Raw genomic sequence first — 17,917 nt, 5'->3', positions numbered from 1 at the left:
GGAAAGGTAATTGCTTCACTTTGGATGGCAAGAAGGCACCTGTGGCTAGTGCAGTCCTGCTTCCAGCCAGCTGAACTGGGCTCTCTCACAGGACTGCCAATCGAACCCACCGCCATGTTTGGACTGGGGGCGCTAACAATGCTTCAACAGGCCCAGGAAGCCAGGTGCTGTCCCAGTGAGCTCTCAGGCCCATTAGCCTACCTGCAAAGAAGCTGTCGCCCTCGGGCCCCCTCACATCAAGCTTGGCCACGACAGCCTGGTTGGGGTCCAGGAGACCGTAGGCAGCAGCTGGTTTGCTGACGTGAACATGCATTCCAGCAACAGAGCAGCAGGAGAAGGGCCAGCCGGCGTCGGGGGCAACAGCCTCCACCCCGCTGCTGACGGTGTGCCGAGCCCCAGCCTGCCAGATCCAGTCATCCAAACACTAGAGCCGACAAGAGCAACTTCGACCCGTGTGGCACCAAGTTCACCTCTTGGTGTGAAGTCCATCAAGTGACCCCCTCGTTTCCACATCATGACATATCCTGCAGTTCCTGCTAGAGCAGCTGGAGCGCCACCACCCTCAGAGGCATGGTAGTTGTTAGGCTTGGGCGGTATCCAAATTTTGATACGTCAAACTTCCTCCACATTTTACCGTGGTATACTGTATTACCCTGACTAATTAAAAATTATGACGTAAGCCTCAGGTGGCATTACCAACCTGTTGGCTTGTGCTAGACATGGGCAGAATCCAAATTTTGATACCGTCAAATCTTCCCCACATTTCCCCGGGGTATACGGTATAACTGTGACTACTCAGAAACCAATTTGCAGGGCAGCATGACATTGGCGCAGTTCAGACAGTCAATGCTCACACCAATCCCAACTTGTAGCATACAAGAATGACGGGGAGAAACTCAGCTAAAAGCCTCTACTAAGCATTGCCACCCAAACGAAACATAATTCATACCCCAAGAAATTATATGCGCATGTAACGAAAACACGAAAATATCGCACGTCAAAGGTACTGCCTCTGCTGATTTCACCACTTCACGCAAACCACACAAGCCCAGTACTATGTGAAAGCAGAGAGTCTGCTGATTATGAAGATGTCTGCCTCCTCACTGTGCGACGAAAAGTCGGCGCGCTAGCAGCCAAAGAGTAGCAGAAAAAACTTTGCTAAATCATACAGTCTGTCTTACCTTTGCTGTTTCGTGGTCAAAAGTTATATTCCAGCTCAAAAAAACACTGCTAATGTCTCCTCCTATGACTCTATGTTAGTTTGACACCAATCACGAAGGTCCTGGTTGTTTACATAAAGAGGAGGGGGTTTCAAGAGTGGAGGGAGCGCTCTTCATGCGATAACCTCTGGGTTACTTCCTTCTGGATCATCATTGGTGTTTCTATGGTGAATTTGGGTGGGTCGCTGAGCTATTGACCGGCATAACCACGCAGTTAGTTTCACCGCTCCGTCTCATGAATGAGCAGAGCACTCACAGAGGACTCTGCTGAGCAGCCCCAAGTGTTATTTTACTGTTTTATTTGCATTTGCAGCATGCTCCATTCAAACCAATCAAGACAGTTGAGTTGAAGTGGCTATTGCTAAAGACTCCTCCACTTCTAGCAGTCTGTTCAGCAAGGAGAGTTGGGGAGCTGGACGGCTTATCTGTACATTAGGAGTGCTATAAGCTACTTCCAGGAAATGCTGGAGTTACCCTGCGGCCTAACCCTGCCTTCCTTCCAAAAGTACTCTCCAACGCCAACTTGAACCAAACTCAAACCTCCCACTCAGGAGGATGACGGAACTGGACATTAGGCCTCTACCTTATGCCCTGTCAGGGCACAGGGCATAGGGCCTGGTCCTTATCCTGAAACCTAAACCTAAATCTAAAATGTGAAACTACTCCTTTAAAACACACACATGTGCCAACATGAGCTCTCTCTCTCTCTCTCTCTCTCTCTCTCTCACACACACACACACACACACACACACACACACACACACACACACACAACATGACTCAACATAATCCCAACTGTTGTCAATCAGAAAATACATAAACTCCCTGCATCAGCACCCACAGCAGACTGCTGTAATGTGACGTTCTGCCGGGCAGGTACCGTCTATTCATGCTTACTGCAGCTTCTACTGCATTGCACTGTTGATACTGTATGGGCTGCAAAGTACTGTGTTCTTGTGCATATCATTATGATTTAGATTCATTATCAATAGGTGTTCCTGAACTGCTGCTTCTGTCACTGTAGAAACAAATGGAGTGAGTGTAATGAAAAGTATTTTCTATAGTATTCTGGAAAAGCAAGCTTGGTTGTGGATGATACGAGTCGGCAATTGATCAGTAAGTGTTTTCTGTCCTTATTTCTGGCTCACACTAGGAGCTAGGCTGTTAGCAGACTTTGTTGTTATTGCTATGCATTTTTTCACAGCACTATCTCGTAGCACCTATGTCCAGTTGGACACAAAGTTGTGTTAGGGCACGTACTCTTGTTGTTCCCTCCCATCTAGAACCTTGCTTGCGATGTATGAAAATCTCATGGGCACGTCGCTTTGGATAAAAGCGTCTGCCAAATGACAAATTGTAGTTGTAGTTGTAATATGCAGGACAGTTGGCCAGGTGGCTTCCTAAAGCGGTCGTGGTTATGCTCCATTGTTACCTCAGACAAAGCCAACAGTGGGCCCAGCTGCATCGTCTGCTCTGAACAAGCTTATAAAGTCTCAGAAAAAGTAGAACAGTTTGGGATGGAACCAGAACAGTCGACAACGACGCAGGAAATTGTTGTTTAAAGAAATATTACAAATATTATCATTAACTATTTATCCCCTTATCTTTTCTTGTTTTTGAATCTTTCACAGTCAAATTCTTGACTTTGGAGGGCACACCATAATACAGAAAACAATCTATGCTTATTTCAAGCAGGATTTCGCCATTTCGACATGAATTTGTCATCTGTGAATGGAACTTCAAATGCAGCTGGGAGTCAGCGGGACACCTTCACCACAGCTGTGACCAAGAACATCATCGTCACAGCCCTCTGCATCTCCATTAACTACATCAATGGCACTCTGGTCCACACATTCAGAAAGCACCAGGTGTGTTTTTACAGTTTATATGTGCAAGCAGAGAATTAGGACTGCAGAGGAGCAGAATGTAAACATGCCAAATGTCTTTCTTTCTTTTCAAATCCTTTTCTTTCCCCCTCAGATTTAAACAAACAGGTGTTAATTTTGGAGATTCATGTTTGCTGTTTTCACAGCTTTAACGAATCAGTTAAAATATTAGAAATTAGACAGACGGGAGTCAAATATGCATTGTGCCCTGTTTAAATATATGAACTTAAATATAATACTTGTGTACGTTCACCCCGTTCCATAAATATTAATGTTGATGATGATGTTTATACGTTCTCTATTTTCCTGCATAATCCAGTCATATTCAGTGTATAAATGTCTTTAAATCTGTCACTTTCTTACCCATCACAGAGGAGAGACTGTACCAGATTTCACAGGTGCTTTTATTTACAGGTCACTGATATGAGGTAATTTTGCTATGATCATGAGCAAGTCATTCAACTATTTTCAAGTTATGAGGTTGTGAGTCGGTTCTAGTCGACTGCTCGCTCTGCTTTGATTGTCATGTTATTTTTTTGCTCTTTTACTGGAACAAATGAACAGCTTGAAAACAAAGTTAAAGAAATGGAGAAAGCAACTATAAAGTTCTAATTAACTAAATCATCTCCAATACGACTTTTCTCCTCCTTCAGATCTTCAGTTCAAGCCCTCGTTACATTCTGTTCATCCACCTGGTGATAAACGACATGATGCAGCTGCTCCTGTCAACTTTTCTCCACATCATCAGGTACACCCTTTACAGAATCAACGTATCCTTCTGCCTCATCCTGCTCATCATCACCATCCTCACCACCCTCAACACCCCACTAAATCTGGCCGGCATGGCAGTCGAGTGCTACATCGCCATCTGCATCCCCCTCCGTCATGGACAGATCTGCACCGTCAGGAAAACCTACATCCTGATTGGCTTGATCTGGGTTGCCAGCGCGTTCTCCATCCTCCCAGATCTCTTCATCCTCTTGGCCACAGAGCCGCTGCAGATTTTTCACTCCAAGTTGATTTGTGCAAGAGATTATGTCTTCAGAAGCACTTACAGCCTGAAGAAGAGGGACGTCTCACACTTCGTTTGTCTCGCCCTGGTCTGGCTCACACTCTTCTACACTTACTTCAGGATTCTGTTCACTGCCAAGGAAGCAACTGTGGACATTAAGAAAGCCAGAAACACTATTCTCCTCCATGGTTTCCAGTTACTCTTATGTATGCTGACTTATGTTAGACACACGTTTGAACAAGCTCTCCTCCACTTATTCTCCAAGCAGTTCCTGGCAGTACGCTTTGCATCCTACGTCATTGTCCAGATCCTGCCACGGTTCATTAGTCCAATTGTGTATGGCCTGCGAGACCAGGCCTTCAGGAGATATGTGAGAAGGTACCTGCTTTGTAAAGCAAGCCTGAGAAACCATCCAGAAACGTCACCATGCCAAACATGAAACCTGCTATGAAACTACACAGAGTTTCTCAGCTTCCAACCACATTCTAGCAAACACTGCATGTACGTAATGTAACATCTGCAGACCAGAAAGATCATTCATCTCTACAACAGTACAGAAAGTATTGTTGTCCTTAAAATAACTGTGCTTTTGTTCATGTTGCAGTCTTGATAGTATTTAAAATGTGAGGGTGGAACTACAAATTAATCCCAATCAACACTACAGCTCAAATTATAAAGGAATATTTTCTCTTTTGTCGCCTCATACAGTCACAAAGAATTCAAAGATATGAGATTTTGTGTAAAATACATCATGACAATAACTCCTGTGAACAGAGGCTGGTTCATTGCAATTGTATGACAAGGTATACAAATACTTCAAATCTTCACATCAGTTATTAAAGGAAACACTAAACAAGGCTTACTACACAAGCATAGCTCATAATGTTTGTGTGTGCGTGTGGACACACACAACGATGTCACAAAAACATGCTTTGACCTCACTGTCATCCACATGATCTCCATTAACTGCCATCAAAACCTTCACGTCCTTCGTCTCTCTGATAAACACAGAGGAGGAGGACGACAAGAAAATCAATTAAGTCCTGTTTCAAAGTGTTTATAAGGCTCCTCTGTGGAGCCGCCTGCCTCCTGTGTGTCTCACCTGGACTCAGGTAGGTGGAACAGGACGGAGGTGGTGGTGAGGCAGCTCCTGACTGAAAGCTTTGATATTTAATTCTTTGTCAGAAATTATTACAAACTGATTCTGTTTTCTTATTGGCAATTCCAACCAAATATCGACTTTTAAAGTGAAGGTTTCAATCATTACAATTCAAATCTAAAACAAAATATATTTGTGAAATGTGACTGAAGCTCTCTTACATTTATGTTTGTATAAGTAGATGCTCCTACATTTCGCTGGTGAGACAGCTGTATTTGTGTTTACACACTCTGCGGTAAATCTCAGTGTCTAAAACCACTTTTCTGCTGCCAGTTTGACACATTGTGTAACACTGTGATCATCTGTGATTCATTTTGTTTGTTTTGTACTGAAAAATACAGCAGAACAGTAACAAAGTTCGATGGGTTTTATACACTGCCAGAGATAAAGAATGTTATGATGTCCAAATGTGTTAATATAAAAGAAATAACCGACATTAATACATGTTTAAACTTTATGTATGGGTCAATTCGGCTGAAGGTAAAAGGGATTAATGGCAGAATGCTGCATTTCATGAATGTAACGTGAAATAAAATCTTACCCGAGCAAAGGATTTAAGGCATGTTTTCATCCGTTTTTAACTCACAAGATGAACTTCAGACTCAGATTTCCAAACTGCCTTTGAGTGCAGATTCAGGTCTGATGTGCAAAGAGCGAAATATAATCAGCAGCATGTCGGCATAAAATCTGATTCATTTACTCTGATTTTAACAGGAGTTATTTATTCTATGTTTCTAAGTCTTCACCTGTGAGGTCAAAGAGGTGTGAATTCATGATAAAGTGCTGTGTTCATACAACATTTTGACTGACTGAACTGATTTTAAACTGATGACAGTCAGAAGTTTGAGGGTGATTCCTTTATACTGTGTCACTTCATATTGTCTGGACTGTGTACTTTCTCTCTCTCAGGTCTTTGTGAAGCATGAGCTCATCAGTGGGTCCTGCAGCCAACATGACTTTTCCTCATCAGGTCTGGTGAAGAAATTGTCTTTTTGCTGCCACGTGTTTGGAAATGAATGTTTCCATCAAAGAAAAAGTGGAACTCTTTTTGATTGGCTTGTGTTCTTCATGTTATTCTGTTATATTTGGTATGAACGATCTGCTGCTGCCAGCTTTCTGCCGAGTGAACGCAGCACACAAGCCTTAAATTCTTATTCAAACTGAAACAAAAACATCTCACATCTAAAATTAAATAAGATTTTTTTATCAGAAACTATGAAAACAATAATCAATCCTTGCTGTTCCCAAACTTTACAGATACAACACTGAATCCATGTCTAATCAAAGCTTCTTCACGCGAGTCACTGAGCTCACAGCATGACTCAATTAAAGCTGCTCTGCCACCTTTTAGCAAATATTAAGCCTTGAAGAGGACTCACTTTGTGTCCTGTTCCAGATTATTGTCACCTGTTTGTTTTATCTCCTGACTCACAAACGTGATATTAAATAAAAGGTTGTTTGCTTTCTACCTCTTCAAGTGTGCATTTCAAATGGGGTCACGGCTGACAGACACATGATGGACATCAGATGGATGATGGTGATTGGCTGTATTTGAGAGTCTTTTCTGTTTCTTTCTCTTTGGCTCCCTCTGTTGCTGGATCAGCTCGTCAGAGATACCTTCACCACAGCATTTGTGAAGAACCTGATTGTGGTTCTGGTCTGGCTCATCCTCAGTTACATCAATGGCACCTTGGTTGCCACCTTTTTTAGACACCAGGTACACACACACACACACACACACACACACACAGAATGTGTGTGACATCTTCATGCTGAAACGATCACTCACTCAGTAAATCAGATGATTTCTTTCATTTATAAATCTCACACATTCGCTTGTTCCAGCTTCTCAAATGTGAGGATTTCCCACTTTCCTCTTTTTACATCCAAGTAAAATCTAACATATTTTCATTTTGTATATTGGATTGTTGGTTTATTTCAAGGAGTCGTTACACACTCTGGGAAAATGGGGCAGAGATGTTTCATGATTTGACACTTCAGAAGCTGAACAATAACCAATATATAACTTCAATTAGCCGCAGGCCTTCGACACGTGCAGCCAGGTGTCCCAGCAGATACACCTGCAGCCACTCATCTTACTCACACTGTGCTGAACCAGAAGACTTTATGAAAACACAGTGATAACAGCAGTATCGCTTTTAAGAAAAGGCAGCAGCACCAACACATTCAGCCCTGAAAGATGAAATGAACCGGCCTATAATTTGACCATCATTGATCATGTGGCATTTTTCAAGCTGAAACTCCTCTCAGATGTGACGCGCTCGCCTCTGCTCGTCTTACATTATAGCAAAGTGAATATCTTTGGCGTTTGGACGTTACTCAGACAAAACAAATACTTTGAAGATATCACCTGGACCCGTTGGACTGGAAATAGAAATGAGCATTTTTCAGCATTTTCTACATGTTTCTTCTTTCTTAAACCACCTTAAACCACAAACTGCTGTCGTCACCAACTGCTCACATTTTTCACTCCTCCTCTCTCTTCCAGACTTTTTACGAAGACCCTCGTTACATCCTCTTCATCCACATGGTGATCAATGATGCCATCCAGCTGACCGTCACCATCACACTTTTTGTCCTCAGCTACATCGTCTATAAGATTAACGTCTCCTTCTGCTGCTTCTTCATCCTGGTGGCGGTCTTCACCACCAGAAACACCCCGGTTAATTTAGCTAGCATGGCCATAGAGCGCTACATTGCCATTTGTAAGCCTTTACGTCACCCCCAAATCTGCACAGTGAGAAGGACTTACGTTGTCATCGGGTTGATTTGGTTTATTTGTGTGGCTCCAGATATCACAGATCTATTTGTGACTCTGGCAACGGAGTCCCTGAGCTTCTTTCACGACTCGGTGTTCTGCTTGCGCCAGAATGTGTTTAAAGACCCGATCCTGGCGTACAAAAGACAAATCTTCGATATAATCTACTTCTCCTGTGTGTTTCTGACTCTGGTCTTCACCTATCTGAGGATCCTGTTTGCAGCGAGGGCCCTCTCCACAGAGAAGATGTCAGCCCAGAGGGCCAGAAACACCATCCTGCTCCACGGGGCCCAGCTGGCCATGTGCATGCTCTCCTACATCTCCCCGAGCGTGGAGATCGTTCTGCGTCTGATCTTCCCGGGACGAATTCTAGAAATCAGATTCGCAAACTACCTGATCGTCTACATCCTGCCTCGGTTCCTGAGCCCGATAATCTACGGCGTCAGAGACAAAAAGTTCAGGAAGTACCTCAAGATGCACCTTCTGAGCAACAGGTGCAGGGCCAAACAGCCGACGGTGGCCCCCCTGGACAACAATGACATGTAAGAGATTATATGCAAGAGGCAGCAGTGAGCTAAAGGTTAGAGAAGAGTTTCAGTCCTCGACCGACAAGATAAATGTGATCAGGATGTTTAGAAAAGAGAAGGTCAAAAACGAGGGTTTGAGTGAAGCTCTTCACTCTCTGGAGAAGAAACCTTTTGCAAGATTTGAGCTGCAGTTCGGTCAAAGTGACCAAGACACACAACGAGCAGGACTTCTTTCAGTTTTTGCTCATCGGCCGACATGATTAATATCCATATGTGTTATTCGGGAAGCACTGATCCAACACTGATCATGGAGATCAGTCCAGGACCGTCTCAAACAGCTGCATCATGTTTGGTTTCTAGCAGGTTACTTGTTTTCACATCTTGTGTGAATTCTGATTTAATTCATTAAGTTTGTGACTGTGATTCTACATTTTTGTATTTTGTTCTCCTTTGATGCTGCTGTATTGTTTTAAACTGGAAATGTAATTCCTGACCAACTGGTTGCTGCTTTTTAAAGGTTTACCCTTGAATTGAATTCCTGTTAATGTTGAAGATTTTTTACCAGGTTACTGGTGCACCATTATAATTTTAATAATAAATAACAATTCACTTCATTTCTATCTGTTTCAGTCAAGCCTGAAGTCTCTTCCACACACTGAGGCACACAGCTTGTTGATTAAACACTACCTGATTGGTTCTCTGTATCAGCTGACTTCCAAACTCACACATCAGATCAGATCTGAAAAAACGTGCATTGGTGCTTGTTCATAGTTCATATCGGCCGACATGTCGACTCGACTGCTTTATCAGTCAGCTCCAGTTGTCATACTTTGTCCTCATCGTCAATGCTGAGAGTCTCAGTCCACGCTCAGTGTGTAGAGGACAGACATCACAGTCTGGCTCTGGAGGCAGCACACACTGATCTCCATCAGAAAGACACAATAACGCCACCTGGTGGCACAAACCATTTTCTAACAGCTTCACAGTCTCAGTGTCTCACTTGTTCAACAAAATGATTAAATGAAAACTATCATCAGTTGATCCAGAACGTCCCGATCTGTGTCATTTACTGGTGAAGGGAGCACATCAGAAGGAAAGGTGATGTAAATAGGTCATGAAACAAATATGTCATTTTGTTGTCGTATTTGTGACGGTGGATTAGTTCCATTAAATTTCAAGTCTACTTTCATGTGCTAGATTTCATCCACGTGTCTGTTGGACAGTTGAACGACCTTCAGATGTTGAAACGTTCATGACTGAAACTCGATTTCTCCACAAATCAGAGCTGTCAGATTAATATCATGACGACATTTTTCATCAAAATCAAAATCAAATGTTGAGTGAATCTGACGATCGTGGCACGTTGGCCGTCTGTCAACCTCAAATCCAAAATAAATCCTTTAGCTAACGAGTCATATTACTGCCTGACTGCATGACCCTCACCCTGATCAACACACACACACACACACACACACACACACACACACACACACACACACACCCTTTTATATGAGACGACGGGCAGCTGGAGGAGGTCGCTGACAGTCAGTGAGTGAGCAGGTGAGCAGGTTTCTGTCTGAACATCCTGTCAGTGTTATTTCTGCCGTCTGTTTCGTGGTTTTAGGAAACAGCTGAGATTGATGTTACGATTAAAAGTCAGTGTGTTTCCTCTTTGTGTTTAGAAAATGTGTTTTGAAATGTTTCCATGTTGGACACTTTTAGAACGTTTTCTGACTGTTGATGTTATTCAGATTTCATTATTTCAATATAAAGTCATAAAATAAGAGTTTTTTTCTGGTCTAACACTTTTTTCATTTTCTTTACAGACTGCAGAGTCAATATTTATGAGCCACTGAATGAAGTAAGTCTGAAAGCTTGTACAAGATTAAGTATTAAAATACATTTATACTGTAAAACGGTTATGTAAAAGGAATTGTATTACAGTATTTCTAACAGTATGCTTAATGATTAGATTTTGTTAGATATTTTTAGAATAATGAATTAAACACATTATTTTACTCAGACTGTGTAATTTGTCCAAATAAAAGCTGTAAATGTGGGAAATCAGCATCCAGATTCTGTGTTTGGTGCGAGTGTTCGTCAGAGAAAAACCTAACATCTAAAAAGGTTCTTGGTACCACGAGATCTTTATACTTCACACCAAAAGTGTTTTCTTCTTCTGCAGATTTCAACTGTTCATTTTAAAACACAGCGAGCCATGAACTCCTGACAAAGTGTGAGCGGGATATCTGAGGCTGCAGGTGTGTACAGGTGAGCACGTCTTGGTTCTTACTCTAAAATGTGTCTGTATAGCTCCACTGTGTGTGTTTAACTAAAGTCAGTTTCAGGCTTGATGCATTCTGTGGACTCATGTATGCTCCTCATACTGCATGTCTGTATTTGTACGAGTTGTCATACATGTGCAGTGTTCATGTGTGTTTTTGTAAGAAAATGACAGGAAAATCAACTCATGCACTCTGATGTGTGGAAACGTTCGCAGAGCATCTTCCACTGTTATTTGTATTTAACATTACATTGAAACCAAAGCAGGTGGAGAATACATCCCTACAGTAACATGTGAATAAAAGACTTTGTGTGTGTTCCTTCAGATTGTGGTGAGAAAATGTTGGAGATGCTCAACTCCACGTCCTCCAGCCCTCTGGACCTGCTGACAAGTAACACCAGCTCCACACTGACAGGGGGCGCTGTGGCCGTGCATAAAGACAGCTTCTCTAATGCTCTCACCAAGAACATTGTGGCCATGCTGGTGTGGCTGGCCCTCAGCATCATCAACGGCAGCATGGTGCACACCTTCCTTCAGCACAGGTAGACACAGCCACCGTCAAACACCTGTAGAAACGTGTTTCTACTGCTCTCACCGTGCGAACGTTATGACTGCTGCAGAACTCGCTGTCAAAGTGTGTGATGTCATGTGATGTTTAACATAATTCCAACCATGGACACAGTTAATAGCATCACCTCAGCCAAATGCCTAGAAATATATTTACAGATTATTTGTTTTCATATCTGTGACACACAGACCCTCGAGTTCCACCTTCTGAGGGTTTGTGGTGTGATGAGCTCTTTATCTTACGTGGTAACAAACTGACAACATTTGGTTTACACACCAAACAACAGATCGATTAATCCAGAAAGTAACATGATCAATTGATAATTAGAACAATCGTTCGCTGCAGCCCCACTTTAATCATAGAGCGCTCACTCGCTCACAGTCCCTCTCAGCTGTTTGTCCTTGACCACAGTCTCTTCTATGAGAACCCCCGATACATCATGTTCATCTCCATGGTGGTCAACGATGCTCTGCAGCTCAGCCTCGTCACTGCTCTCTACGTGGTCAGCTACATCTTCAGGAAGATCCACGCCTCTGTCTGCTGCTTTCTGGTTAGTCGTCACTACATCAACTTTACGCTCTCATGTCAGGTACGAGCAGGAGCCACATTTCTAGATTTGGGAAAAGCTGATTCTCTTAAATTTATGAACATTATGAAGCCATGAAACTTCGTGGACCAGAGTCCTGAGACTAAAAGGCTTAAATTATAGGACATCAAGACAAGAGAGGAAGAAGTGGAATAATCACTTCCTGTTTCCAACTATCCTGGACGGTCATGTGACTTCACAGCATCTGACAGAACGAACAGAGAAAATAACTGGTGCTGCTCTTTCACAGGTCGTGTAAAGATCCGAATGTGAGGGGAAAGACTCGTTCAGGGCTGCTTTGAATCCAGCTCAGACACCAAAACAATGAGGGAGTCACAAATTTGACCCCCAGTAATAAAAAGTGGAACTGTACGACCCCGATTCCAAAGAAGTCGGGACGTTGTGGAAAACGTAACTAAGAACAGAATTCGATCACTTTCAGATGAACTGTGTCTCACGGTGTTCCTGAGTCCATGCAGGACCATCCTTCATCCAACCATGTGTTCACAAAGGAGAATCTGTAATGAATCAACAGCTCTCACTAACAAAGCCAGTGTCATTCCATGAGAGGCAGCCAGGATCTTCATCATTCCTCCTCCTCTTCCCTTATCATCTGACTTCCACACCACCACCACTGTGTTTCCCTCAGATCATGACGGCGGTCCTCACCACCCGCTCCACCCCTCTCATCCTGGCCGGCATGGCAGTGGAGCGCTACATCGCCATCTGCTTCCCGTTGCACTACAGCCAGATGTGCACCGTCCCTCGCACCCTCCTCCTCATCTGCGTCATCCTCATCCTCACCGCCACCCCGCCCGTCTCCGACCTCCTCATCACCGTCATCAACGAGCCTCTGAGTTTCTTCCACTCCACCATTTTTTGCGACCACCCGCTTCTCTTTCGCCACCGGTCCATCTACTACAAGAACTGCGTGTTTGATGGGGTGTACCTGTCCTTCGTGGCTCTGACGCTGCTCTACACCTACTGTAAGATCATGCTGACGGCACGAGCCGCCTCAGCAGGCCTGGTCTCCGTCAAGAGAGCGAGGAACACTGTGCTGCTTCACGGGGTGCAGGTGGGTATTTTCAACAAGTCTGTCTGTGCAAACTAATGACACGAATGATGACTCCTCTCTGTGAGCTACGAAGCAGCGACACTGAAGCAGCATCTACGATACAAACACCACACCTGAAGGGAATGAGCCTTTATTTATGTTATTAGGTCTGTTTGTGGACAGAAAGTCAAAATGTCCACCATGTCTTGACAAAGTCCAAGGTGGCGTCTTCAAATAGCAAATCCTCACATTTGGGTCGAGAACGTTTCACATTCAGCTTCATTTTGACCAGTGAGGGAGGTGATGTTCTGGATCTTTCTGTCCTTGTGTTTCAGCTGCTGCTGTGCATGCTTGCCTTTGTGGTTCCTTCCCTTCAGGCCGCTCTCATCTCCCTCTTCCCCCGCTTCAGTCTGGAGATTCGTTACATCTTCTTCCTGGTCGTCTACATCATCCCTCGTTTCATGAGCCCTGTGATCTACGGTTTCCGGGACGAGCTTTTCAGGAAGTACTGGACCCGGTACCTCGCTTGTCGAAGCCAAAGTATCGTCAGGATCAGACCGGCGTTCCTCAAAGTGAACCTGTAGGTGATCCAAACGTCCAACGGAGTGACTGTCAGTGTGCTTCACAGTCTTTGCCTTCTGACTGATGAATCCAAGGTGCTCACAGCCCTTTCAGAATAAAACTTCTATCACTGTTTACACAAAGTCAACTTTGACCAACTTCTGATGAAAAAATCTCAGCAAGATCAGAAGAGCAAGAAACAGATGGATGAATGGATGTGGGTCAAATATTGTCAAATTTGTTTATAAAGCACCTTAAACAAAGCATGATGGGAACTGTGGTGTTGTAATCTCGCAGCTCAGCCTTCACATCAGGGCCATCACACACTCCACAAGTGGTTCAGGTCCAGGTCCATGGTTTGGACCACTAATCCACAGAGAAGCCAGTTTAATCAAGGATGCAAAGTATTCAAAGGCAGCAGCTCTGTTTGAGATACAATCCCCTCCTGAACATGAGATCGAATGTGCAGATCGTACAGCAGCAGCTACTACATGTAAAGAAGGAGTATTTGCCAGAATACCAGACAGTGGTTGTAGGGATGCACATGGTTAACCATTTAACCGTTAACCGATAACAGTAACTCTAACCGATTAATACTAACGGTCAATTTTGTTTTTAAGCTACGTAATTCAATCAACTCATGGGGGCGTGTCGACAGGTGCAACACATGCCATCACGTGCTTTCCATCACAGCCCACTTTACAGCGAAGATGAAGAGAGCAAAAAGGAGTTCTGTGTGGGACAATTTCGACCGGAAAGGGGAGGAGGTCATTTGCAAATTATGCGGTACAGCACTGAAATACTCCAGCGAATAATCGCAGCGAACTTTGCCCTCCATGATGGCCGGGAGAAAGTGTGACGCGTGGCGGTCTGAGAAGATAACGGGCTAGCTAGATAACTCGGGCTAGTGTGAAACATGTTAGATTCATGTCTGAATCTCAGGGATCACTGACTGTAAGCAGAAACACAGTGTCAGTGATCTGTCACAGCAGCCAGCTGGAGCGCAGCTCTCCACTGAGCCCGTGTGTCTCCATGCACGCTGGCATCATGTGCAACATTAATATTACAGATATCAATGACGGCTCTGCAGATGACACCTGAAGTCACTGACTAATTCCAGTCTCCTTCGTGTTGTACAGTAGGGGAGGGTGTGTATCCTTGTATGCAATTACGCACAAAACACACATTACATTGAATATTATTTTTTTATGTCCAGACACGTCGCGGGTCGTCCAGGTTTACAGTAAAATTGTTCGGAATGAAGCCGCATCATCCAGATAAACATTGAGCTCCATCAGAACTGTTTAAAAATCAGATTTCAGAAGCTCAAACTTTATTTTGGAAATGAAGCAGAACACACAATTAAAGAAATCACCAGCGCGCTCGCTCTCGACATAATTTAAAAAGCAATAGCAGACGATTAAAGCCTACAGTACTGTTAATTATATCGAAAGCTTGTAGCTTTTTTTTTTTTTTTTTTTTTTTACGTTTTAGATGAGTAATCTAACTATTTGCCGTCATTGTAAATCTGCAGTTCAGCAACGGACAGCGCCGAGTCAGTGACTCTCTGATTCCAACCTTTCCTTACATGGAAAGCCTTGTTGGAATGGTGGGACGTTTGTGTGTCGGAATAGCGGTATTTCGGGATGGTGATATGCCTAAATGGTGGTATGTCGGAATGGCAGCATGTCGGAATGACGGAATGTCGGAATGGCAGCATGGAAGGGCATTTAAATCTTATCGGTTAACGGTTATTAATCGTTAAAGGGCGTCGGGTAACGGTCATAAAAAAAATCCAAAATGTGCATCCCTAAGTGGTTGTTGTGTTTTAACAACAAGACCAGTCGTTCTTTTAGAGATTCAGTTCCACAAACCTTGAAACTAACAGCGCTCATGTTAGCAGCAGAGTCAGAGAAAAGAAGCACTTAGACAACTGGTCAAAGTTTGTACCAAGCAGAAATAATCCACACCTCAAACAGATCCACCACACGTCTCTGACTGACCTCCATGACCTCATTAGATGCAAAGTGAGAATCACTCATGAAGCATTTTTTTTTTTTTTGTAGAAGAATCTGTCCCTTATTTTCTCAATGAACTGATCACTGTCAGATAGGGCTGGGCGATAAAACGATAACAATATGTCTCGCGATAGACACGTAATCAATATCAATAAAAAAATGTGTTCGATAAAACATTCGATAATTTTTTTCTTCATCAGAAGAAACCAGAAGTTGCGAAGCAAGGTTGGTTGCATGAACAAAGGCACTCGCTCTCAGGTTAGGCAAGGCAAGGCAAGGCAAGGCAAGGCAAATTTATTTGTATAGCACAATTCATACACCAGGCAATTCAAAGTGCTTTACAGAAGCATAAAAATACATTAAAATCATACATTTCAAAGAAAGAAAGAAAGAAAGAAAGAGATTAGAAGAGAATAGAAAAATAAAAATAAAATACAATTAAAGGAAGCCAGTAAAAGACAATAATTTAGTGTTTAAGACAATAATCTAGCATTTAAAATGATTACTTTAAGTAAAAGCTGTAGCGAATAATAATGTTTTCAACTCTGATTTAAATGAGCTGACAGTTGGTGCAGACCTCAGGTGTGCAGGGAGAGTGTTCCACAGGTGAGGAGCATAATAACTGAAAGCTGCTTCACTTTGTTTGGTTCTCATTCTGGGAACACACAATAGACCTGTCCCTGATGACCTGAGAGGTCTGGATACTTCATATGGAGTTAATAAATCTACAATATATTTCGGTCCTAGACCATTTAATGCTTTGTAGACCAACAGTAAGATTTTGAAGTCTATTCTTTGATTCACAGGAAGCCAATGTAGTGATCTGAGGACTGGTGTGATATGGTCCATTTTTCTGGTGTTTGTAAGGACTCATGCAGCAGCATTTTGAATCAGCTGTAGTTGCCTAATTGATTTTTTGTTTAGGCCAGTAAAGACTCCATTGCAATAGTCCAACCTACTGAAAATAAATGCATGAACCAGTTTTTCCATGTCTTCTTTGGACAGACATCCCTTAATTCTGGTTATATTTTTCAGGTGATAGTAGGCTGATTTGGTAATGAGCTTTAACTGGCTGTTAAAATTCAGGTCAGAATCAATAATTACACCAAGATTTCTGGCTTTATCTGTTGTTGTCAGTGACATGGAATTAAGGTGAGCACTGATCTTTGACCTTTCATTTTTGGGGCCAAATACAATCACTTCTGTCTTATCTGCATTAAGCTGAAGAAAATTCTGGCACATCCACTCATTGATTTGATGAATACAGTCACTCAGTGAAAATAAGGGACTGTAATCATGTGATGACACAGAAATATAAAGTTGTGTATCATCTGCGTAAGTATGATAAGAAATATTATGTTGCTCCATGATCTGAGCTAGGGGCAACATGTAGATATTGAAAAGAAGTGGTCCGAGAATGGACCCTTGTGGCACCCCACACATCATCTTTTGTCGTTCAGACACATGCTCACCAATTGACACAAAGTAGTCTCTATCTTGTAAGTAAGACTTGAACCAGTGTAGTACAGTGCCAGTAAGTCCCACCCACTTTTCCAGTCTGTCAAGAAGTATGTCATGATCAACTGTATCAAAGGCAGCACTGAGATCTAATAATACTAAGACTGAGGTTTTGGAAGCATCATTATTCAGATGTATGTCATTTAAAACTTTGATAAGTACAGTCTCAGTACTGTGGTGTGGACGAAATCCAGACTGAAATGCATTAAAAAGATTGTTCTGCATCATGAAAGCATGCATTTGTTGAAAAACAACCCTTTCAATAATTTTTCCTAGAAAGGGAAGATTTGATATTGGCCTGTAGTTACTTATCGCTGAAGCATCCAGATTAGTCTTTTTTAGGAGAGGTTTTATTACTGCAGTTTTCAAGGCCTGGGGAAAGTGACCAGACTGAAGAGAATTATTTATTATCTGCAACACATCTGGAGCTATGCAATTAAAGACATTTTTAAAAATGTTTGTTGGCAGAGTATCAAGGCAGCATGTTGTAGATTTTAACTGTGATACAGTTTCTGCCAGCCTTGTATGATCTAGAAGGTTAAAATGTGCTAGATTAACTGTAGAACAAGAAGGCACAGATGGACCTATCATCTTGCCTGAGCTGGAGCTGCACACTGTTTGTCTTATCCTTGAAATTTTATCTGTAAAAAAGGCTGCAAATTCATTGCATGACTTGTTGGATAGCAGCTCAGGAGGGACTGATGCTGTGGGGTTTGTCAGTCTATCCACAACAGAAAACAAAGTG

General features: G+C 42.7%; 3 protein-coding genes across 3 annotated transcripts; all 3 read left to right on the top strand.

Moving 5' to 3' along the window:
- Positions 1 to 2,932: 2,932 nt before the first annotated feature.
- On the top strand, positions 2,933 to 4,557 carry LOC143329575 (odorant receptor 131-2-like). Its single transcript, XM_076745555.1, has 2 exons — positions 2,933 to 3,088; positions 3,760 to 4,557. The coding sequence occupies exons 1-2, from the start codon at positions 2,933 to 2,935 to the stop codon at positions 4,555 to 4,557; spliced, it is 954 nt and encodes a 317-aa protein (XP_076601670.1).
- Positions 4,558 to 6,871: 2,314 nt separating this feature from the next.
- LOC143329532 (odorant receptor 131-2-like) lies at positions 6,872 to 8,602 on the top strand. Its single transcript, XM_076745496.1, has 2 exons — positions 6,872 to 6,994; positions 7,787 to 8,602. The coding sequence occupies exon 2, from the start codon at positions 7,826 to 7,828 to the stop codon at positions 8,600 to 8,602; it is 777 nt and encodes a 258-aa protein (XP_076601611.1). The 5' UTR covers positions 6,872 to 6,994; positions 7,787 to 7,825.
- A 2,706-nt stretch (positions 8,603 to 11,308) lies between these two features.
- On the top strand, positions 11,309 to 13,659 carry LOC143329521 (odorant receptor 131-2-like). Its single transcript, XM_076745446.1, has 4 exons — positions 11,309 to 11,409; positions 11,847 to 11,985; positions 12,671 to 13,096; positions 13,411 to 13,659. Exons 1-4 carry the CDS (start codon positions 11,345 to 11,347, stop codon positions 13,657 to 13,659), a joined length of 879 nt encoding a protein of 292 aa, XP_076601561.1. The 5' UTR covers positions 11,309 to 11,344.
- Positions 13,660 to 17,917: the final 4,258 nt, after the last annotated feature.

The sequence above is a fragment of the Chaetodon auriga genome, chromosome 2, assembly GCF_051107435.1.
Source record: "Chaetodon auriga isolate fChaAug3 chromosome 2, fChaAug3.hap1, whole genome shotgun sequence".
Taxonomy (NCBI): Eukaryota; Metazoa; Chordata; class Actinopteri; order Chaetodontiformes; family Chaetodontidae; genus Chaetodon; species Chaetodon auriga.
This window is presented reverse-complemented; position numbering and strand designations above follow the sequence as displayed.